This window comes from Anoplophora glabripennis, unplaced genomic scaffold (assembly GCF_000390285.2).
Source record: "Anoplophora glabripennis isolate ALB-LARVAE unplaced genomic scaffold, Agla_2.0 scaffold1289, whole genome shotgun sequence".
Taxonomy (NCBI): domain Eukaryota; kingdom Metazoa; phylum Arthropoda; class Insecta; order Coleoptera; family Cerambycidae; genus Anoplophora; species Anoplophora glabripennis.
The window spans coordinates 158-26,623 of NW_019426037.1; the positions used below are offsets into that span (position 1 = coordinate 158).

Genomic DNA, 26,466 nt, shown 5'->3' on the forward strand with positions numbered 1-26,466 from the left:
CTAAATTCTCATACTGGATTCGTGTTTAGGAGGTCAAAATACATTGGAAAGCACTTTAAATATGGACAAAATTTTATGTTTTTAAATTTTTTTCAGAAAAATTGAGAGCATTTAGGCACCATATTAAAGCCGCCATATTTACAAAGGGGCGCACTCACATTTGAAAGTAGAAGCTTTAAAATGAGCCCTTGGTTGATTTTTTTGATTACTCCAAATTATGGTCGTAGCGCTGATCCAGTTGACGTAGATCATTCCGTATATAACATTTATTTTAATAAATATACTACTACAAACTCAAAAAAAATATTTATTTTGTTGTCTCCAAAGTGGTTAAATGGGTTAAATAATTATTTAATTAAAAGTAATCAGATATAAATACGTCAACCAGTGACTAAGAAGTTTTTCGTTTTTGGGCATTTTGTTATTTTTTAACAAATTGTAACATTTTTCCCTATAATTTTGAAATCCACCGTGAGAAGTGTATAAATACATATATTATAAAATCAGTTCTTATAGTAATTCAATTAAGAAATCGAACGAATAAAATGCTTTTGGAAATACAATCAATGACCCCAGAAATTATAGGCCATAATTTGACAGCTTTTTGTAATTCTTAGTGGTATTTTTAAGAAAAAAAAATTGTGTTGGAAACTACATATTAAAAAAACTGATTATTTTTAGAAAACAAAATTTCAAAATCGCCATGAAGCTGTTCGGAGGCCTTCAACACGTCGCTTACAACATGTATTTGAAAAAAAGGCTAACAAAATGCTCTTGAAAGCTTCTCAAACCCTTGAACATTCTACAGGATTAACATTAGGAACGAGAAGAGCATCTCATTTAGGTAAATGATATGTTTTTGTTGGTTTAAATATGAGTAGTAAAAAATATTTAATATAATTTTATATTTAGCAACAACTGAAATTGAGAACTACGTCAGAAAATTAAAACCAATTTTTTGCTGGAAAAATGCATTTTAGAACAAGGACACCTTTTACTTATTTTATTTTTTTTTGTGCAATGGACGGTGCTCTAAAACTATAAAAGATAGGGTCGTATTATCTTGCCGTTTTGAGAATACTTGTAAAATGTATGATCAGCTCAAAGTAAATGCAAATTTCAAGATTGGCTTACAATGGAAGGATGGTTAATTTGTGGTAAAATGTTGCTTAAAAATAGCAAATTAAATGAGTCCATTACCAACAAATAAATAAATTCAGTATAATGATAGAGGCCATGGACAAAAACATCGTCCGGAAAATTTATTTGAAAGTATGCCATGAATCAAATACTTTTAAAATGCTACGACTCTCTTAGTCCGCTTTTATATATATATAATCTGGTTAATGTAGGCATTGGAAAATTATTACATACAGTGGCGTATATATTACCTCTGAAAGAGTAAAGACCTTAATTAAAATTAACTAGGGCATTTGGGACATCCTGTATATTTACATAATATTTTTCAGATACATCATATACTGGAGAAGAATTTGATAATGAACAAGAAATGGAAAATTATTTGGTGTGTGTTATAGCTTTACACAGATTGATGCAAATTGAACAAATTTTAATGAAAGATATTATTGTACCAGCTCACCAACCAAGGGTATTTGAATTAATTGTGAGGGAAGCTATGGACACTATCGTTCAGGATGGTGAGGTAAATTTATACAGAATATGTTTTATATCATAAGATGGAATTTTCATAAACCATTTTGTTTTTTTTACTTAAAAAGTTAAACAAAAATACAAAAAGTAACAATAAAGAATTGTATAATTTGAAATATTATTTTGTTATAAGCAAAGTTTCAATAACTTGTGGAATATCTTCAAAGGTAGCTTTTTTGATTGAAAAAAAATGAATTCAATTTCCTTAGTACATTTATTTTCTTATAACAGATTAAAATACAGTCCTGCATTCATAAGGCCAGTATTTTGAGTGTAGGTTGGTTGGTTACCTAATCGGACGTGCAAAATTATTCATAGTCTAACCATATAAGTTAACCAAGTTTTACCAACTGGCAACTAGTGTAGAAAATGTAGAAAAACTAGAAAATAAGTTGCAACAATCCTGCTTTAGTAAATAACAAGATAAATAATGTATTTAGGATGCTTCTTCTGTCAAGTGGGATAGTCGACCACCTTTTCTGAAAATTGATTTTATTTAAATAATTCAAAAACATAAGACTGTTGATAACAGTACAGTAGACATTGCATCACTGTAATACAGTGCAAGGTCATACTGATAGAAAGACTTACCTACTAATACGGTGTAGCATGATCTGCAGCCAAATATAACCAATTTTCCAAAAACAAATATCTCAAAAGGGTGGCCTTTTAATTCTATTTATTTTGGTATCACTGGAAAGAGTATATTTTTTTCTACCAGAATCTTTGTTCTTTTTGTTGATATTTTTCTGTTTAAGACAGGAAAAATGTTCTTGAACCGTTCCTTTGTTCCATCCGACAAACATTAATTTCACTATTTATTTTCAATTACATTTCCTAATTTGACTACTTTATGGATGTACAATATCGATTTATTGTTTGCTTATAGAGTGCTTAAAATCAGATAGAGGTATACTAAAATTGTTTTAAGAATTTGGAGTTGAGGAACAGAAACTAATCTACGGTCACGATTGAACCTAGATGAGCAAGCCACATATTTAAAGTAGGTACAATGTTTTTTCAAGTTGTTATGGTGTGGTCTATGTACCTGATTATTGATTTGCTTCCTTAGCTTTAGCTATTAATCTTTTACCGCCTTTGTTCTTGTGCGGCTAGGCTCTGTTGGGACGGACCCGCTATCAGAACCCCTAAGCCCATTTCGGTTCTTGTTGTTGATTCTGAGTCCGCTACAAACGGAACCATTCCTTAGAAAATGGTGATCCTCTGAAACATTGCTAATACTTCACAGAAGCTCTTTTCAAACATATCTATATTAATTTTCAGCAAAATTGGGGATGGTTAGGTGGGGACGATTTTCAAAACTGGTCCACTTGACATGCAGTGATCCTTTTATTAAAAAAGGCTTTTTTGCCATTAATAACTTATTAATGATGTTGGGTAAAATAAATATTTACTAGTTATCGAATAGGATTCACAGGGACATTCATGAAACATTATATCTCCGTACCTTTTTTACTGTAAAATATTGTACGAATCGAAGTTAAAATAAATCTGTTTATGGTTTGGGAGTTATATGTATTTGCAAATACAATAGCACGTTATATTTCTAACATATAAATCTTTTTTTTTAATAAAGTTCTCTTTATGTCTACATATAAAAGTAGAATGATTGACTGACTTATTAAAAAATTGCTCAAATCACTTTCTTGCATGGGTTATAAATACAATATCACAGACTTTGTAAGCAATTGTATGTATCTAAATGTCACAAATATATAAATTTTATTTTATCCTGTGTCTCACTGACAACTAGACAAAGTGAATTATTTTAAATAACTTGAGACGCGGTCTAAAATAGAAATATTGTGTGCAACACATATGGTGCGCTTGTTTTTACTGTACTTGCATTGCAAAACTCTCTGCTGGTTTTACAATTTCATTTGCATGCAGTAAAAACGTATTTACCACTACCACACTTGTTACACGATATGGTATTTTCAAAACATGTCTCCCACTAAGCAATTTTTTCTTATTAAAATTTTTTTATTTTAGTATATTCACTCGATAATTGATAATATCACATGATTTAATTAAATAAATATTAAATTAAATTACTTTAATATGTATATCATACGCCAGGGTAAAACTAGCCACTAGAAATGATTTTTAATAAGACCAAATTCATCAAAATAAATAGATCGATTTGTCCATTCACCCCCTAAAATACTAACCTTTAAATTATGATAGAATTTTAATAAAACTATATTTGTTTTGAAAACCACAACAATAAAAAATCTATATGAACAAAGCCATGGGCAACTGTTAGATTTTACATATTTAGACAGTGATGGAAGGGTGTTTTAATTAATTATATTAGGTATTTTAATTAATTATATTGTGGGAAACAACTACTATGAGGACTAATGCCTTGACTAACATTGAAATAATAAACAGCTAAAATCATTTGTCACAGAATCATCACACATATCCTGGTTCTGAAGTTATTAGTTCTCATTAGTATACTGTAGGTGAGACAATTAACGAAATGGTCTTGTGATTTTGATGTCCACCTACAGATATGATGTGAGTATAACACGGGTTTCGCTTTCACAGCACTTGCTTGGTTGTTGTATTAACTAGACTCCAATCGTATTTTCAGGCCTGTAACTTCTATTTGAAACATTTAAAATTACCTTGAAACTTTGTTTTTTTTTTATTGAAAAAAATATTCAAATTTGTTTCACATTATCGAAAAACATTTTTATAAATTATCTGGGGTAGTAATAACATCTTTCTTTTTTATCCATTATACAGGGTGATTCACAATTTATTCAAAAAAAATTTGGGAATAGATGCGCAATGAAAAATGGAGTCGCGCCGCGCCATTATTCCATGGCTAGAAATTGGCCTCAATGATTTGGGATCGAGGGGGATTATCCCTCTTTATCCTGCCTCATCTCGTGTAGGCCTGGACAGCCTTCGTAGGTGGGCCCCATCCGTCGTCTACCCCGACCGCAAATGCGGCCGGTGTAGGCGCTTTGTGGGACCTCCTTTTGTCCTGGCTGGGCCCCGCCGGCTAGGGCCCTTTCTTCTGGCGCTCTTCTTGCTTCGCCGGCTCGTCTGTGTAAACCCCGGGGGTAGTGTCATGTTTATGTGTGGTATGGTTGGGTAGGGTAGTGCGGCTATGCAGCCTGGGATGCGCTTTGCTAAGGTGGCCCTTAGGCTAGCGCGGGAGGGGAGGGGTAAGGAGGGTATGGGGGGTGTGTATGTGTGTGTGTGTGTGTCGTTGTCTTCGTTTCTTGATCCTGGCTGTCTCTGAAACAGAAAAGGTTAGCGGGCAGGGGGGGGGTCATTGGGGTGGTCACCCAGGGTCAAAAAGTTGGTGTCTAGGTCTTTTGTGTTTGTCGGTCACGTCGGGTACGTAGTCAACGGCTTGCCTGAGGAGGGGATTGTCATGTCTAGCGGCTACGTCAAATCGTTTCTCCGCGTTTTGTCTTATTGTCTGTGTAGCGTTTGTGTATTGTAAGTCTCGTAATATGTCAGTGTTTCTTACGTACCAGGGCGCGTCGGTGGCCGTGCGGAGGGCTATGTTTTCCACAGCCTGTAATGACTTTAAGTGGCTTTTTGCCGCGTGACCCCACGCCGTGGAGGCGTAGGTTAGCTGCGGTTGAAGTACCACCTTGATAAGCGTTCGCTTATTCCTTAAACTGAGGGTGTTTCCACCTTTGAGTAAGGGATAGAGCCTAGCCCTGGTGGTCTTCGCTCGCGCCACCGTCTCCACGATGTGCGGTTTCCACGTGAGACGCTGGTCCATCGTCACGCCCAGGTATCGTGTTTGTCGATTCCAGGAGATGGGTTCCTGGGATAGTGTCAGTCTGTCAAGGTTTTGTGGGATTTTTCGTTTGGTAAAAAGGATAGCCGAACTTTTGTTGGGATTAATTTTGACTTTCCACCTGTTGCACCAGGTTTCAAGTTGGTCTAAGGAGCTTTGGAGGAGGTAGACGGAATATCTAGGATCTACGGATTGGGATGTGATTGTCAGGTCGTCGGCGTATAAGTATATGTTGGTGTTGGGGGGATGTGGGATGTCGGAGTTGTAAATGGTGTATAGGTGTGGGGACAGGACGGTGCCCTGGGGGACACCGGCCTCCATGGGACGGGTGGTGGAAAGGGAATCTTGGATTTGGATGCGGAATTTTCGGTGGTGTAGGTAGGATTTTATGAGTTTGGTAAAGGATATGGGATATTGGTTGGTGAGCATTTTCATCAGTAGGCCTTCATGCCAAACCGTATCGAAGGCCTTTGCGACGTCCAGGAAGACAGCACCAGTGTACTGTCCCCTGTTGAAGGCCGCCGTGATGTGCTCGGTAAGGCGAAGGATTTGGAGTTCAGTGGAGTGATTGGGTCGGAAGGCGAACTGCTCGTCTGGAATGACTTGCAGTTCTTGGGAGTGGGTTCTTAGACGGGTTAGGATAATTTTTTCTACCACTTTGCTCATAGCCGGGAGCAGGCTAATGGGCCGGTAGTTGGATGGGATGGTGTGATCTTTGTTGGGTTTTGGGATAAGGATTATGTTTGCTGTTTTCCAGCGGGTAGGGAAGTGTCTTAGTCTGAGTGTCGCGTTTGTTATGTTTAGTAGGGCCATGAGGCCCTTGTGTGGTAGTCGTTTAAGTGTCGTGTTATGTATATTGTCGGGTCCGGGGGCTTTTCTGTTTTTAAGTCTGCGTATTGTCAGTCTTAGTTTGTCAGGTGTTGCGGGGGGGATTATGTCATTGTCTGGCTCTCTGTCGACGCGTCAGGCCGTGTGCTCAGCCACTATCTCGAATTCCTCGTCTTCGTCGGGCAGCTGAGGCAGTCTACACTGCACTTCCAGGCTGTCGGCGAAAGCCTCGGCCTTGAAAAATATAGTCAATATCCAAAAATTTTTTTGAAACTCCTTATACTTCCAAGGAAAAAATTATTGGTTATAGTATTTACAACCTTTACATCACTGGGCTACTGTACTCTCTAGCGTCATTCGCATTGTGACTGTCTCTCTACGTGGCCCCAGATGATTCCAAATATTGAAATACGATTTTAGTATTAATGTGTTTGCGACAGTGTTTACATTAGTTTTTCAAGTGTGAAAAATGGCTTACGTGTATATTGTGTATATTTTATTTAAATATATTAGTTGTAAAATTATGCTTGGCTGAACTATTATGAGCCTGAGCTCATAATACAACTATCGAAGTTTTACTACTAAGTGTATGAGGGACGCTGCGGTCGATTATTAGAAATACCACGATTTTTAAAAAACCATTGGGGTGTACATGAGGGTTAAAAAAACACAAGATTAGTTAATATTTCTGAAATGCAATATTAACTTATTTTGTATTGCTCTGACATAAGAAAATTTTCTAATATGTTGGTCTAAAGAAGTACAACAGTAAATAATAGTGCTGGCAACTGAAATCGGTTTTTTGGATAGTCGGTTAACCGGTTTCGGATAATTCGGATTTTTATGAAATCCGAAAACCGGTTATTCGGTTATTCGATTCTTCAAATATCCGAAAACCGGTTATTCGGTTATTCGATTCTTCAAATATCCAAAAACCGGTTATTCGGTTATTTGAATCTTCAAATATCCGATTATTCGATGATCAACTTCCTTTTTTTTTTTTAGACCGATTTGTCCGATTGCAATTGACCGACTTCCAGATTTTTGTAGACTTTTTTTTTTTAGACAATTTCTCCGGGTCTGTCTTTGTAAAGCACCAATTTTCAGGTACCTGGTATTGGCGCTTCAAGTAACGGGTTATTCGAATAACCGGTTTTAGCAACTATTCGACTAACCGGTTTTATCTGAAATCGGTTTTTAAGAACCCGGTTAACCGGTTTCAGTTTTTTCCGGTTTTTGCCAGCACTAGTAAATAAGATATGTAGGGTAGAATGTTACTTGAATCTTTTAAGTTAAATCAATTAATATAATAAAATTATGTGATTTTTAGAATATAGTAGCAAGAGCAAGAAAATGCATAGCAAAACACGATTTTACTACAGTTCTAGTAATTTTTCCAATATTCAAGCAATTACGTTCTTTAAAACCAGACTTTGAACGAACCGTGGAGCAGTATGACTTGAATGTAAAAGTGAAGTTTGATCAGATATTGCAAATGTTGCATATGACAGTATGTAGTAATTTAACTTTTATAGAAATATGTAGAAATAATAATTCTGTATTCTAGGGGAGTAAAGCTTTGGAAGATTTCATTGAGAGTATACGTTCTGATTCAGTTACTCAGTTGCCAACAGATGGTACTGTACATGAGATGACAAGCAATGTTATTAGATTTTTAGAAGAGTTATTAGATTATACGGATACAATTGGTATTGTGCTGGAACAAGACCCAAATTATTCAAGACAATTAAGTAAACTGAAGAGTAGTGATTCAAATAAAGCTTTATTGGGTTTTTACATAAGTAAATATATGTAATGTATTTAATATGTTTCACACTTAAGCTAATCATTGTTTTAGAAAAAGTATTGGTACAATTAAATCATACATTAATTAGTAAAAGTGAACTATACAGCGATTCTGCATTAAAAGCTCTATTTCGATTAAATAACAATAATTATGTGCTGAAATCCTTACAAAGAAGCAGTCTGATGGAATTATATTTAATTTCTGAACCAAATTGTGAAGAATATTACTATACGTCAATTCAAGAACACAAAAAAGCTTATTCACAAAGGTAAGGCTTGATATTTACAATAATAATATATCGATTCTGTTTTTGTGTATTCTATATTTTAAAATGTAAAAAATATGGCTTGAGCTTTTACTGTAATTTATCTTTATTAGTTTATTATGATTGAAAAACTTGATATGTTGTGACAGTGATGGGCATTTTTTATTTACATTTTTTATTTCATGTATTTGTGACGTTTATTCGTTATAATCTAGATTAAGAATTGACTTAGTTATTAATAATGACTGACATATTAATATTATATTGGTGTTCTTATCTTCTAAAATGTTAGATGCCAAAATATAGAAAAGCATGTAATGCTACGTCAAGTAGCATTCTCTGTTAAGGCAATCAAATCAATCACAACTTGATTTAGCAGAGGTGGCTCCAATTGTTTTGAGATGATGCCAAGTGGTCAATAACTTTCTCTTTGATGTTTAACTATTTTATTTCTGCTGATTCTTATGTACACTAGACGCAAGATAAAGGTTTCCAATCTGAATCGTACTTTGTTTGAACATCTGACATTTTACGAGTTTTGTACAAAAATGCTTTCCTCGTAGATTGGCATTTTTAAAATGGGACTAATCGGCAAACTCTTATAGCAGACCCCGTATGCATTTTTTATTATCTTGTTTTTATTAAAAGAGTTGAATTTACATTACAATAGAAAAATCGATTCATCCTAGTTAATAAATCTTGCGAAACGTCTACTACCTACTTACGAATAGTTAGATTCAATGGATTTAAGAAAATTAAAAATTTTAATTTTGAAAACCCTGCAACTCGGAAACTCAGGACTTCATGATCTACCTACCTACTTTCTGCAGAATATGACACAAATTCTTATTTCAAAATATTAATTTTCTCAGGGACAAGAAAAATAATGTGTCAAGACAAAATAATTTGAAAACCTGTATACTCTTCTCTTTTTATAATGCATATACTTCAGGCCTGCAATATTTTGTTATGTGTTACACACGTACCTACACAAAAAAAAATATGACACGCCCCTAATTATTGATGCCTCCCAAAATTCCTATTAATAGTCCACCGGCTCGCCCCTTTAGAAGTAGTATGCCTTTTAGGTTGGAAACCTTTATCTTGCGTCGAGTGTACTAGGACAATGTCCTTGCCCTAATTTTCTTTTTCTGCCACTTTCATGAGTGTAGCATTCCAACCCACATACAGTTGACCCGCGGTAATCCGGCCCCTGTCTAATCCGGCACCCCCTATAATCCGACATGCGTATACGTGACTTTTGCTTGATGCGTATTGTTTCAGTTTGATTGTGAATGTGACAGCAGGTGTTCGTGTATATTGCTGCCGCATCGTACAACGCATATCTACACGTGTCGAAATGGCTTCGCAAATCCAAAAGTGGAAACACAAAACATTAACAATTAAAGAAAAAAATGAGATTCTGGACCGCCTAAATCGTAATGAATCTTTTAGTAGCTTGGCAAGTGAATACGGCGTAGGACGTTCCACAATTTATGATATTAAAAAGAACCGCGAGAACATTCAAAGGTTCGTGTCAACGACTGACTGTGGGCCAGGCAGGAGGCAGACACTCAAGAAAGCTGAACATCCACAGGTTGAGGAAGCTTTGTACATGTGGTTTCTTCATGAAAGAAACAGGCATACACCTATTTCTGGGCCCATATTGGCGATGAACGCAAAGTTTTTTTACAAGGAGATAAAAAACAAAGACAACTTTGTAGCTAGCAAGGGATGGTTGGAACGTTTCAAAAGTCATTATGGAATACGTTTGATGACTGTAACAGGAGAAAAACTTTCTAATAATGCATCCTGCATTGAGCCATTTAAATTGCGATTTTTACAAAAAGTGAAAGATTTAGATCTTTGCCCTTCACAGGTATACAATGCAGATGAGTCAGGGTTTTTTTGGTGTGTAATACCTAGCAAAACATTTGTTTCACATGATAGAAATCGGTACCTGGACGTAAGGTGAGCAAAGAACGTGTAACCATATTACCTTGTGCTAATGCTTCGGGCACGCACGGGCTAAAGATGGTAGTCGTTGGAAAATCAAAAAATCCACGAGCATTCAAAAACATTGATTTACCTGTACACTATTATGGACAAAAAAGCGCGTGGATGACAAAAGACCTTTTCAAAAAGTGGTTTGATGAATGCTTCGTGCCAGAAGTTAGGAAATGGTTGAAAGATCATAATCTACCTCAAAAGGCGTTACTGCTTCTTGATAACGCTCCCGGTCATCCGTCCGAAGAAGAACTGACAACTGAGGATAAATGCATCACTGCGATGTTTCTTCCACCAAACTGCACTGCGCTGATCCAACCAATGGATCAGCATATCATTCAGTTGTCAAGCAAGACTACAAGAAAAAACTGCTGCTGACGGCCATATCAAAAGACCAACCCATAGAAAAAACATTGAAAGAATTAAACATGAAAGACTTGGTTTTTGCCCTTTGTCAATCTTGGAATGCATTGCCCCCATCAACCATTACATCGTCATGGAAAAACTTATTGCCAGAAATAGTCACCACTCCCAACACCGCTCCCCAAATCAGTGTTACTTCGGAAGTCATAGAGCAAGTTGCTACCGAAACACAGATTAGTTCGGAAAATTTGGAAATCTGGTATCGTGGAATGGATGAAGAAGAAAGTGCCTTCCATCAAATGTCTGATGAGGAGATTGTCAACCAAATTTCTACTCCAATAATAAATCAAGACGATGATGATGAAGTCATCGCAACTACTCCACAAGTGTCAGCAAAAGATGCCATTAATGCATTTGAGCTGGGTATGCAATGGGCTGAAGAGAATGGTGCATCGTGTAACGAACTTTTACTTTTGAGGAGACTGAGAGACAAGGCCTTACTCTCGCGTTTTACCAATGTAAAACAAAAGAGAATGGATGAATATTTGCATGCACCATAAATTTATTTGCTTATCCATTTTCAAATTAAGATCATAAAAAATATGTACCTTGGAAATATGTACTTACATATGTAGTATGTAACTGATTGATAATAAACCCTATGCTATCTATTGTGCTGTTTAATTCACTAAGATCCATATCGTATATGTATTATACCATTATTATAAGCAATTTGTCGGATTATAAGGTACTCCTTTCCAAAAAAGATCCGGACTGCAAGGGAAGATTGCCAGTACTCTATAGTCCGACAAATTCGATCATCCGACGCCGTCCTGCAAAACGTTTGTCGGATTACCGTGGGTCTACTGTATTTAGATAGGAATATGAATCTCAGCTTTGAACTTTGAACTTGAACAGTTTAAAAATTGCCCCCGATGACTGTGATGATAAATATACTTTTATTTTTTACAGTAAAAATATATTGTAAGAAATATTAAAATAAAATCCGGAATTCTAATAATTTTAATTTAACTTGATATTACAGCTTTAATAGCCCGACAATTATGCGACTGTTCGTAGTTAAATCTGCAGTCAGAGTGTTCCTTGTTTCTCCTCTCGGTGGTGGTCTAGGTCATGGTCTCCTATTTGTTTATATTAGTTGGCCCGGCCAGCGCGGCGGCGAGATCGGGATATGCAAGAATCAGCATTTCTGACACGGCCTTTCCTGACCCTCGAGCGTCCTCGCTCGCCTACAGGTACCGAGACCATACCTAAACCAAAAGAAGTAAACAAGTAATCTGCGAATGACAGATGGGATTAAAATTAGATCAATAAACAGGAGCTGTGCATTTCTCAACATTCAGCTGCTTCTACCTAATACATAATATTTACAAATAATACAGTGTGCACACTGAGAGATTAGTTCAAAACTATTAAGCAAAACAGCAAACATGCACATAAAAAAAAACAAAATACGCATAATTCTATATTAAACTAGGTAAGTTCCAGGTAAGACATCAGGTAGACCCCCCCGGTACTTCCAGTCCTCCCAGCCCCAGAGCAGAAAATCCCCTGCTCTGTCCTCTGAAAGAAAAAAGATTAGTATACCAGGAGGACCTCGGAAGAGCCCACCTGTCTCCAGTCTTCCTGACCCAGAGCAAATCGCCATGCCCTGTACCCTAAACACTTACGTTCGGTTGCTGTCAGAGCAGTGTGCTCAATGACAACAACCTAGAGCAAATCGCCATGCTCTAAGCCAGAACAAGGACCAGGCTACGCCCCTTCATGTACAAGGACCAGGCTACGCCGCCCCTACATGTACACGGCCCAGGCTCGCCCCTACATGTACACGGACCAGGCAACGCCCCTACATGTACACGGACCAGACTACGCCCCTACATGTTCTGTATGCTGGTGTGTTTTCTCCCCATAAGATATCCAGGGTTTCATATTTTCCATTCCAGCGATACCCTTATACGGAACACGTGAGCGAATAGCTCCAGGTATGTTAGTAACCTCATAACGATCATTTTCCAGCACCTTGCTTACACGAAAAGGCCCTCGCCCTTAGGCAGCAATTTACGACTTGTTCCAGTGTTGGGTATAGCAGTAACCCTCAAGAGAATCAAATCTCCTACATGATATGATTTGCCAGGTATACGTTTTTCATCAAACCTGCGTTTTTGTTCCTTTTGATGCTCATCTGCCAATTTAACCATTCGTTCACTTATCGCTTTAACATCCAAAGGCTGTTCAGGATCGTTAGCTAAAACATTAGTGCTTGTAACTCGGAAACCCATAAGAGCCTCACTAGGTGAAACCCCAATGGCTTTATTTAGAGTGCCATTTAAACCTAGCTGCAAATTTTGGACATTTTCATCCCATTCCCTATTGTCGCGTTTACCTCCCATGGCCGCTAATGAATCGAAATAATGCGATTATACCTTTCAACTTGCCCGTTCCCTCTCGGGAGTGCTACCGCGTTAAGGTGATGGCATATATCGTTTTTTTTTCTATAAAGGAAGCAAAATGTTTCGATGTCAACACCTGAACTTGATTTAAAAAATAAACAATTTCAACAATTTTTTTTTACATACTTGATTATAAAGCGCCTCATTCGTGGGAATCATACGGAGGATTTGATATTTGCGCCACGTTTTGGTAGGTACCCACCAGCGCAACCCATACAAAGTGTTGCGATATATTACCTGTTTGTAAAACTGTTTTTATTTGTCAACTGTTGTTTCAAAAACTCAAAAGCCTCAGCCTGCTCTTTTTGCCAAGCTCAGGGCACCCCCTTCTTACGGAAATATCCCGTAAGGTCAAGAAATTGCCTTACATGGTGATTGTTTTGAGGAATCGGGAACTGATTACCGCTTTTAATTTATTATCGGATGGAATCTTCGAGGTCGAGTCGTTCAGGCTCCGTTGTTATTAAACCAATCGACATGTTTATATTTTTAGCTGAACCCACTGCAGACAAGTTTGTGGCGATACAGCAACTGTAGTCATTACGAAGTTTCAAAAGTGCCGCTATCACATTAACGTTACTAATTCCGATGTTAACCACTGATTGTGCTATTGAGTTGACAGTTTGTTTGTCATAACTTAAAGAAAACTGCAAAAGACTGCCCGTTTTGTAAAATTGTATATCATTTAATTCAGTAAAATTTTGTCCTATAAGGACTTCTACATCTATGACACATTTTTTCACAATGTAAAATTGTATTAGTTTGTTGATACCATCAATCTCAATTCAAGCACGAGCAACGGCCTGGGGTTTTATATGGGTGTCACCCAACGTAGTCCAAATAACAGGAGTCGGCAATGGCGTACGTGGCAACTCTAAGGACGCGGCTAAATTTTCAGTTATAAGAGAGCATTGACTACCAAAATCAATGAAACACCTGACATTAGTCTTTTCAACCAGAATATATTTAAATTAACTTTGTCAGATTTGACAGGAATATTTCTTGTTGAAATCAAGAAGCGTAAAATGATTTGCTAAAACATGAGGATCTTTAATGTTAGCGGCTTTGACAGTAAATTTGATGTGCACATCATCAATACCTCCCATTATCAAGTTTACACAGTCTTCATCACTTATTGGAAATTTTAATTTATGTATTAGCGCCATTTTACGGAATACATATATAACGGCTCATTTATTTGCGGTTTACAGAATATTATATCTTGAAATAATTTATACAAATCCGTAATTTAGATAAGGCCAAGTGAGAGGTTGTTTTATCGTCCCACCCGTGAATTAACGCAAATTCATTTATGCTATTTACCCACTGATCAACATCGTGAAGTAATGGATCAAAAATCGGGATAATATTAGTATTAATAGAAACGTTACTTACACCAGGGATTTTCTTTTCGACCAACCTGTCTAACCCAGCTACCATGGCTGCACCTATTTGAGAAAAACTCTCAGACAAGGATCTGACAGACGGAACAGAAGAAGTTCTCGTTCTAGACCTACTCCTAGGGCTACCTCGAGAATGTCGCCTTCGTCCATGGTGTAAACTATCATTCCTACGTGAGCGACCCTTCCTCTTTTCTTCATTTTCAGTCTCACCCCGAGAATGTCGTCTTCGTCCGTGGTGAGAACCACCATCCCTTCGTAAGTGATGTTTTCTCCTAGAGTCACCACCCTCAATACTAGGACTACCATCAACTCGACGCCAGTGATGAGTCAAGGCTCCACTTTGGCTCCAAGCACTCTCAGCCTTGTCAGACATTGCACTAATAACTTTTATATATTTTTTTATATAAATATTGCCAACAAAGCGCACAGGTAGATCCCACTTCTGATGTAAGAAATATTAAAATAAAATCCGGAATTCTAATAATTTTATATTCACTTGATATTACAGCTTTAATAGCCCGACAATTATGCGACTGTTCGTAGTTAAATCTGCAGTCAGAGTTCCTTGTTTCTCCTCTCGGTGGTGGTCTAGGTCATGGTCTCCTATTTGTTTATATTAGTTGGCCCGGCCAGCGCGGCGGCGAGATCGGGATATGAAAGAATCAGCATTTCTGACAATATATTTTTGCAAATTTCTAGTAACAGTCTCTATATGGGAATCACCATCAGATTTAGTAATTTAATTTAATTTAGTGAAAATTGTTTTTGCCTTTTTCTCCATGCCTCTTCATTTGACATAAAAGAATATGTTAAAAGTTAGAAAACACTTAATTCTCATTCAAATTATACAGGGTGTCACGAGAAAATATACAAAAGGAATATATTTTTAAAATATTTAAATACAGTGAAACCTGGATAACTCGAACTTCAAGAGAAATACTAAAAATTTCGAGTTAATTAGTTTTCAGCTTAGCGAATGTTTCGAAATACAAAGGATTTTACAACTACAATTTTGACTTACAAAGGAACAATTTCTAACTATATTTTTCAAGTTGTAATGTCAAAATGAAATAAAAATTCGACTTAAGTAAGTAAATATATTTAGTTATGTAAATTATAAAGTATAATTAATACTAAAAATAATTTGTTGTCTTAAGTAAATAAGTACTGACTGATAATAAATAAACTTCTTTTAAGCAATGAGCTGAAACATAAACATACCATAAGCAGATGTTAGAAAGAATAGAAACACAAAAACGAAGGCAAGACGTTGCAAAGGACTTAACATGTCTGAGAATACTACATAATCACTTTACTAACTTCGACATGCTGAGTTAAACTTCGAGTTATAAAGAATAAAAATGCATTAATAGTAGGGAATAGGGAAATAATATTTTGTTCGAGTTAGAAAGTATAAATAATTCGAGATATCGCATACTTAGGATTTCAATGGAAGGTTTTCTTTGACTTACTGAGGCTTACAAATTAATGAGTTTCGACTTACTGAAGTTCCACTGTATAAATACCTAATAATAGCTTCGCAATGAGAGATCTTGTGAAGGTATGGCGTTCACTAAGTCAACGAAGTTGCGGATCCTTACGCCCTTGACACTTTGCTTACATCAAGTAGAAGTAGAGAACTTATCATTGGGAAAGATCGATAATTTTGAATTTAAAATACATGGAGCTAAATCATTTACAAATAGTTGCATATTAATAGTTCGAAGTGTGAGCCATGTGGTACACCTTGAATAACTGAGGAAAAAACCTAGTGATTTTAACAGTACAGTTAGATACATTCATATTTTCATTTTTGTACAGTAGGACTAAAGTGGAAAGTTTAAAATTGCCTACATATTGACACAATTTTTTTGATATGGAAAAATTGTATAAATAGCAAAAATTTAGTTTTATATTTCCTTAAAAATAGTGTATATTTTTATGTAAAATATTGTATGTAAAAAATGTTATTAAGAAAGGTTTTTTTTAAATTAAATTTATTTTAAAAAGTAATAGGGTGTTTGCCACCTTTTTAGATATTAACAGAAATTGGAATAATTAAAAAACTTGCCCTGCATTGTTTAATTTTTTTTATGAAATCATTAATTGGAAATTAAAAAAATATCACAACTAAGCTTTAATTGTGCTGTCTATTAATAGGAAGCTCAACTAATATCTGGTACTACTGTTCTCTTTTTATTTAGTAGTAGAAGACAGAGATGAGTAACACGTAAGTTTTACGTGGTAATAACATCCATACGGGTCTATTCTGTAATGCTTTTGGTTAAATTTTAACGTCAAGGCCACAGTTAAAATTTTAACCTCCCATTGTAGTTCAACCAAATACCCTTGGAAAAAAAATGTTACCTGGACTTTTATAAGTGGAAATGGTAAAGGGGCTTATAATAAACGTAAAAAAAATAAATGCGTGAGCTGGGGCGGCGGAGGGTTGATTTGGGTGGTTGAAAAGTTGTGAAAAATTGTATCATTGAGATTTCTGGCGAAAGTTGACGTCAAACAAAAAAGTATCCAATACAAATGTTGTAGGTCATGCAAAAATCTACAACCTTTGCAGCGGTCACTTTTTATGACAACCTTAAAATTTCCGAGAAAAATGCGAAAATTAGTTTTTTTCTTATTTTTCGTTTTTTATTTCTCATTTCCGCAAAAATAATTTAATTTTGACGATAATTGGTGAAAGTATACCTTTCTGTGTCTTGAATAACCACACATTTTTTTAGATAAAAAATCAAGAAGTTTCCGAGATATTCATTTTTTCCGGTCTGAAACACTTTTTTTTCAAAGAAAAATTCTACTTAGAAATATCGTGCAGTTTTGCCAGTGATCATTTTTTTCGTTTTGACATACCTATACTTTTTGGTGAAATAAAAAATCTGTAATCACAGTTGAAAAACATGCTCAATAATGCCAAAAAAAATAAAAAATGACGCAACAATGAATTTTTCAGTAATTGTTGAAAATTTGTTTAAATTCAAAAAAATTCAAAAACTGATTCCACCATTCAATTGTACGGAGAAAAATACAAAAAAAACTGTCATTGTTTGACCCAAAACTTTATTTTTCTACAGTATTGCTATAAATATCTAAGTCGAATAGTGAATAAATAAAATAATTCTTTTTTTTTTCGGTAGAATTGATTAGTGTACTTATTTTTTTTAAATTTTGTTGAATTCGTAGATATACAGTGTGTCCAAGATAAGGATGGGATAGCATTAGGATCTAGGAAACGGTAAGAGATACGGGGTGGCTCAAATTATGAAAAAGTTGTGTTTTATAATCTCGGGTAGCTCCGAATATATCCGGAAAAACTCAAAAATTTGCAAAATTATTAAATTTTTTTCTGGCTTTTTTTCAAACCGAATTTTAAAATAAATTGCATATTTACAAAGCCATTTTTTTCGCTCTATCCAATGGCGACAACATTTTTTCAATCGGACGTTTCATCTTCGAGGGTCCATCAACAGGTAATTTTTTTTAAATACGTCGCTGCTATTTTTATGACAAAATCTAGTCATTTTTAATTCTGTAATTCAGAATTAAAAATGACTTTAGATGATATCGCTTAAAAAGGTTTCTCGCTTGTTTTAGCTATCATTTAAAATTTTTCCTGAGTATGGCTGTGAACGCTTTTAAAGGAAGTCATAAAAGTCAATACGGCACAAAATATCCAACAATCCAATTTGTTTACTACTATTAGCAATACTAATTAGAAATAATAAAATGTCATAAATTCGTATTATTTTTTTCTTAGGTACAACTTTTTAAATTATTGAATAAAAAATATTGTTGGATATTTTGTGCTGTATTGACTTTTATACTGTTATCACTTCCTCCAATAGATATTTTGAAAGCGTTCAGAGCCATACTCTGGAAAAATTTTTAATGATAGCTAAAAACCTTTTAAGCGATTACAATCATCATCTAATTCAGAATTAAAAATTATCATCTAATTCAGAATTAAAAATGACTAGATTTTGTCATAAAAATAGCAGCGACGTATTTAAAAAAATTTACCTGATGATGGCAGTAGGGTATTTTTACCGTCTCAGAGTCTCACCCCTCCACTTTCTGGCTTGGGATGACCTTGAGGCCGAAGGCCGATGACGATGGTGTACGGATGACTTTGAGGCTGAAATCCGAAGGAGATGACGTATGTTGGTGACTTTCATTTGACCTTCGTATACATAGTCATCTATTTAGCGGATGAAAGAATAACTAACAAAACGATCAATAAATAGCCACGCCTACTTAAAGTGTCGGTTAAAATAAAATTCAAATATTTCTATATATAATATAATCCTCAAAGGACAATTCAAATATTTTACGAGTGTGGAATGAATACCAATGCCCAGCTATTCAACGAATGATCTCAAATAATCCATGAGAGGAAAAACGCGCGAAAAAGCACATGCTGACTTAACTTAACCTTGAAACAACATGTACTTCGGTACCAAAAATAAAATTTAAATATGTCGCTGCCAACGTCTTGTTCTATAATTTGACCTTCAAGCGAAACGATCAATAGTTTTGGTCACGCCTATTTATGTCGGCGGTTAAAATAAAATTCAAATATTTGAATGCATGACCTTGAACAGACTGCGATCGATATCACGCCTACGTTTGGCGCTAAAATAAAATTTAAATATGGCGCTGTTGACAGCGGTTTGTTATATAACTTTACCTTCAAGCGAAACGATCAATAGTTTTGGTCACACCTACTTCGATTCGAGTGAAATTCAAATATTTCAAGGTGGCCTTGAGATAGTTCTAAATAAAATAAATGCACATTAATTTGTTTTGTGTGTAAAAAACGAAAAATATCACATCGCATGATGTGATTCATGACATTCATTCGAGTTAAATTAAAATATTTCAAGGTGGCCTTGAGCTAGCTCTAAGTAAAATAAATGCACATTAATTTTTGTTTTGTGTGTAAAAAAGAAAAAATATCACATCATGTAATGACATTCATAGCTAAATATAAATATTTTTAAACTTTTATTGTTGTCTTATTTGTTAAATGAGAGAAGAAAAAAGTATATAAATAGCATAATTAACCTTGAAATAACATTTGTCTAATGTGATATAGGAAGAAATGATACATGAAGAGGTGACCTTCAGTTGACATATTTAAATGCTATTTTTAAATATCATCATTATGGTGTAACCATAGTTCCAAGTTCATAAGTTTGTAACGAATTTATATAATTCAAGATGTATAAAAGAGAAAAGAAATAAATAAATATATATATATTAAAATAATAGTCAATATATAGTTCTGCAAAGTGTGTGTAATTAGTAATGCATAAATAAGTAACTATTATAATTCCTAAAATATTCTACTGCCCTCGTATGCCTGCCCTCGTATACATAGTCATCTATTTAGCGGATGAAAGAATAACTAACGAAACGATCAATAAATAGCCATGCCTACTTAAAATGTCGGTTAAAATAAAATTCAGATATTTCTAGGTATATATAATATAACCTTCAAAAGACACTAGAAGCGATCGATATTTTATAAACCACACCTACACGGGAGAAATTCAAATATTTCACGAGTGTGGCCTTGAACGAATACCATACGTTCAACGGACGAACCCAAATAATCAATGAGAGGAAAAACGTGCGAAAAAAGTATATTCTGACTTAACTTAACCTTGAACAGATTTCGATCGATATCACGCCTACGTTTGGCGCTAAAATAAAATTTAAATATGGTGCTGTTGACAGCGGTTTGTTATATAACTTTACCTTCAAGCGAAACGATCAATAGTTTTGGTCACGCCTACTTCGATTCGAGTGAAATTCAAATATTTCAAGGTGGCCTTGAGATTGTTCTAAATAAAATAAATGCACATTAATTTGTTTTGTGTGTAAAAACGAAAAAATATCACATCGTGTGATGACATTCACTTGATTTACATTTAAAACATTACAGTTAACCTTGAAATTATATATGTATACTATGAATTAGGACATTCATTTGAAATAGGTATATCTATTTATATAAATACATTTTGGCGCTCAAAATAAATTTAAAAATATCGCACCAACAACAAATTTGCTGTGTTTTACAAACGTTGCAGTTAACCTTGAAATTACATTTGTTTGGCGCGAATGATACAGCATGTTATATGACTTTCGTTTGAAATATATTCAGTTAAATGTGATAGATAAATATTTCTTGAGAATGTCACCTTGAGAATTTGGCTTTGATATTGGTGTGATATTGGAATGAATACAACGCATGCTTGAACAGCGGGAATGGAGGATGTATGAAATTCATTTGCGAATAACGGTCTCAGAGTGATATATACTAAAAAAAAGGAAATATGCTTTTGTGCGGTGCCTGTGGTAAAACCTTTAAGACGCGTAGTGACAACTTGGGTGTATAGTGAAAGAAAACATACAGACTTTAATGAGTTTTTTAGTCATGTGAAACCTAAAATAGTAAGTTTGTTGGAGGATGTCATTAATGTTCATAAATCCATAAAAGTGAACATGGAAACGTTCGCAAAATACATTCTACAAACCCGCGACACTTGCGACGTGAAATCCTTTAATAGTTCCAATAGGATTCTGGACGAGTCTGTGGATTTTAGATGACATTTTACAAAAATTTATAGATATGATGACATCGCAAACAAGTGAATTTGAGGAGAAAGATTCTGGTAAGTATTTATTAGAAGACGAGAAACAAAGGTTGTTTACTTATATATAAAATTATTGTTATAGGTTGGGCCATCGAGGAAATATTGTATGTGGAGGTGAATATAAATAAGAACAGTCCGCTTAGTGGATCTTCTTATATGAAGTTACCCAAGTTTGTGGAGCACAAGAAATATAAAAAACCAAGATGAGTGTTGTTTTGCATGGGCAATAACTTCGGCATTATATTCGCCCAGGGGTCCAGTCCATGAGATGTCCTCATATCCGCATTTTTCGTCGTTTTTAAATTTGGTAGGTATGGATTTTCCAGTTAAATTGAAAGACATATCAAAATTTGAAACAATAAACAACATATCTGTGAACGTATACGGTTTAGATAGCACATTCGAAAAGAATAAGCTAAAATATGAAATAGTGGGACCTTTGCGTTATTCACAAAATAAATTACGATATCGCGTGAATTTGTTGCTTATCACTAAGGAGTGTGGCCAAAATCATCACTGTACTGTATCATGTTCGAAAAGTCATTACTGTTGGATTAAAGATTTGTCGAGGTTGGTTTCTAGTCAGATTTCCAATAGCAATCATAAAAAATATATTTTGTGACGAATGTTTAATGTATTTTATTTATTTATTTATTTATTTATTTATTTATTTATTATACACGATTGTAATCATATTTACACCACAACACCTAGTTTGGAATTGCGTGTAGATAAATTTGGCAAAAGTGTTCCGGAAAATGTGTTGAAATTTGAAAATTTTGAAAAACAAATGAAAGTGCCTTTCGTGGTGTATGCAGACTTTGAGTCTATTTTAAAACCTATTGATACATGTGAACCCAACTCCGGAAAATCTTATACATGCAAAACGTTCATCCACGAGCCATTTTCGTTTGCTTATTTGATAAAGTGCTCTTTCGATGATTCACTATCGAAATTTGTGTTTTATAGAGGGAATAATGCTTCAAAAATATTTGTAGAACGTTTAGAGTCAGTTTTAACCGAAATATATAACATTTTTTTGAAAAATATAGTGCCAATGACACCTTTGTCTGAGGAAGAGCAGAAAGATTTCGATAATGCAAAGGTTTGCGCCATATGTGAGAAACCATTCGAAATGTGGCAACCAAAGATAAAGGACCATTGCCATTTAACGGGAAAGAAAAGATTTGGGGCCAAACATTCGGTTTGCAACTTAAATTATAAAATACCGAACTTTATTCCCATTATATTACACAACTTTTCCGGATATGATGCACATTTATTTGTACGCGAGTTATGTTCAAATAAAGATAAAATCGACGTCATTGCTCAAAGTAAGGAAAAGTACATTTCATTTACAAAACACCTTTATATGTGCGTTGGAAACGACGGCAAAACAAATAAAGCTTATTTAAAAATGATATTTATAGATAGTTTCAGGTTTTTATCAACATCTCTTGAAAACTTAGCGACAAATTTAAATGATAGTCAGTTCGAGGAAACCGTTAAGTATTTTCCGGATCAGGAGCGCTTCAACTTAATTCAACAAAAAGGTGTTTTTCCATACAGTTTTCTAACAGATATTAATAAATCGAATAAAAGCGAGTTGCCTACAAAGGATGAGTTTTATGATAAATTGAACGAAACTCATATAACAGATACTGAATACGAAAGAGCACAGAAAACGTGGAATATGTTTAATTGCCAAAGTTTAGGCGACTATTCCGATATATACTTGAAATCAGATGTGTTAATATTATGCGATGTATTTGAAAACTTTAGAAAAGTGTCTTTGAACAAATATAAGCTGGATCCATGTCAGTATCTGAGCGCACCTAGCTTGGGGTGAGACGCCATGTTGAGATTAACAAAAATAGAGTTGGAGCTTTTGACTGACATTGAAATGATACATTTTTTAAAAAAAGGTATTCGCGGTGGAATCAGTCAATGATCCGGTAGAAAACATATCGCAAATAATAAGTTTCTTCCAAATTTTAATCCAAACGAACCTTCGTCTTTTATAACATATTTGGACGCAACGAATCTATATGGGCATAGTATGTCACAGTGTTTACCAACCGGGGGATTTACGTGGTTAACAGAATCCGAAATCTCCCAGTTGGATGTTATGGATATTCCAGACGAAGGGCCTTATGGTTATGCATTAGAGATAGATGTAGAATATCCTGAAGAATTACACGATGATCACGCGGATTTACCGTTTTTGGCTGAGAATGATTCCACCCGGTGCAAAATCGAAAATTTCCAAATTAATTCCAAATTTAAATAACAAAAGTAAATATATAGCACATTTTAGGAATTTGAAAGTTGCAATTAGAAACGGTTTGAAGTTAACGAAAATACATCGCGTAATTAAATTTAATCAGAGCTCTTGGTTGAAAGTATATATCGATCTTAACACAGAAATGAGAAATGCCACAACTAATAAATTCGAAAAAGATCTCTATAAATTAATGAACAATGCTGTGTACGGCAAAACCTTAGAAAATGTTGATAATAGGAAAGATATTAAACTTGTAACTCATTGGAAAAAAGTTCGACAATGGTTTGGGGCTAACACGTTAATTGCTCGACCGAATTTTAAGACATGCACAATTTTTTCAGAAGATTTCGTTGCTATACATATGGGCAAATTGAAAGTTAACTATAGCAAACCTATATACCTAGGCTTTAGTATATTAGAATTATCTAAAAGGTGTTGTACAATTTTTTTACGATACAATAAAAACTAATTTCGGCAATAAAGCTTATTTATTGTATACTGACACCGATTCGTTAATAATCAAAATTTATACCGATAACTTTTATGCTTTTATGAAATCGAATATAGATCGCTTCGATAAATCAAACTACAAGGATGGAAATAAGTTTGATGTTCCAGTATCTCGCTCGATATTGGGCAATTTCAAAGACGAATTTCCATCTGATCCGATAACAGAATTCTATGGCACGGGAGCTAAAGCATATTACATAAAATCTATAAATAGTGAATTGAAAAAAGCTAAAGGAGATAAGAGGTCTGTTATAAAAACAATTTGACTGTGGACGATTACAAGAAAATCGTAGATCGGGGCGGTTTAATTTTCAGAAAAATGAACTCTTTCCGAAGTGAGTTACACATTTATACGGAATTAAAGAACAAAGTGGCTCTCTCTCATTACGACGATAAGCGTTTCATCATTCCCAATACTCTTTCAACTTTACCCTGGGGTCACAATGATATCCAGTTCTATCAAACCGAATACGATAAAAATTTTGATTGGTTCGTGACAGTCATAAGCCAGACCGCGAGTATGAATAATTCGGAAAACAATTTACAAAATTTAATTCGGGCACTTGAAGAAATTGTCGAATAACTGGAAAATCCATAATTATCAGGAAAAAAAATTTATATTGTTGTATATAACTTAATTTTATATTATTTTTAATAAAATGTACCTAACAATTATATCATTGCATGTGTTATTTATATTATGACATAATTTATATTTAAATGTGTTATTGTAAAGTGTAGTGTTATTTTAAATCGTTATGTAAATTGTATATCATATTAGTGAATTTTAATGTATTAAATATTTCCCTCTTATTCTTACAATTATAATGTGTTATAAATAAAATAAATAAATGATTTTAAACTTTTATTGTTGACTTATTTGTTACATGGGTACAGAAAAATACATATAAATAGGTTAGATAAATATATAAAAACACTAAATCTATTACATATAAATAGGTTAGATAAATACATAAAAAACATTAAATCAATTACATATATAAATACATTAACACAAAAAAAAATTGTTGCAACTTGTACAATGTTCGTTAGATTACTTAAATCCATTATGTACAGAACCATCCAAAGCATTGTATGTCAAGTAAGTATCGTGAATTATCAATGCATAAACTCGTGTATTGTCAGGTAAATGTCCTTTTCGAGTTTCAAACTCTATTTTTATGTCTACAGTGGATGATTTCATAGCATCTAGTTGATGTGAACAATCTATAACAAATAGAGGATTTTTTCTGAATTCTCCAATATAATTCATAATTCATAATTATATTTATCATAGAAACTGCATCTAAAGTTTTCGTAGGCGTAGTAAGCTGCGGAATCTAGTTTCTTTTCGAAATCCAAATTCCAACGTTCATACGGATACACTTCTGAATTTAAGTATAACCGAATATTGCTCATATCTGCATGATTGAATTGTGTAATATCCTTGGTTCTATTATCATAGCAATCAGTACTTTGGAAACAGATAATGATATATCGAGGTCTTTCTAAACTGTTTGTTGTTTTTATAGCCCAGATATCAGTGGCGGTTTTTCGGAGTGTTGGTAATTCATATAAATCCCACATACGATATGCCATCTTAACTGTAGCATTAGCGCCACCTTTATTAATACGATTTAATAGTTTTAATTTTTGTCTATCTTCAGGGACAATATGCCTTATCTTCCATTCAATTTTATTAATTTCAAGGTCGGCATCGACTTCTCCGATATAGCAATTCTTAAAAGATCGGGCAATTATCAGTATAAGCTCTTGCTTGACATTGAGAATGCCCCTGGTATAATCTTCTGCAAAACCCATAAGATATTTTAGAGGTAATTTCCCACTAAAAACATGTGTTGTTGTATCCAAAATATCTTGTTTTTCTTCTGTTAGTCCCCATCCGTAAGATAATAGCGTTTTTAATTGCATTTGGCCACATGAAACCATTGTTTTCATTGTTGTTGTTACACCGGGTTTTCGAATGACGGCTACTTGTTCTCCACCCATTTCATAACGAATTTCATCGAAAAGAAATGCTAATGCGTTGTTGGATAAGTAGCACACTTTATTGGCATCGCTAGGGGTAAATTTGCCTTGTATATATATGTAACTTTCGGCAATGTCAAGAATAAGATCTTGGAAGTGAATAGGAATGCGTATTTCATCGGAATTTCTGTAGTACGGGGATCCATATGGTTTGTATGTATGTTCGTGTAAACTCACAAGTGAATTGTCGAACAATGGTTCATCAAACACATCCAACTTTGCACTTGTCGACGCCATTAATTACAAATATTGAGGTTTAAGTTTTAACCCAATTGACTGAAGAAAAATACGATCTGTAGCAGACAACTTAGGTGTTGACTGTTTAACGTTCTTGCGTG

At 34.5% G+C, this 26,466-nt stretch overlaps 1 protein-coding gene across 1 annotated transcript in view; it reads left to right on the plus strand.

Annotated features, from left to right (window-relative positions):
- Positions 1–681: 681 nt before the first annotated feature.
- The window catches only part of LOC108915244 (exocyst complex component 7), a gene marked incomplete at its 5' end in the record, with an annotated part of 33,612 nt that continues 7,827 nt past the window's right edge, over positions 682–26,466 (plus strand). The window contains 5 exon segments of the mRNA XM_018721220.1: positions 682–844; positions 1,470–1,663; positions 7,623–7,802; positions 7,860–8,094; positions 8,151–8,367. Coding sequence (XP_018576736.1) covers positions 682–844; positions 1,470–1,663; positions 7,623–7,802; positions 7,860–8,094; positions 8,151–8,367 — 989 coding nt within the window.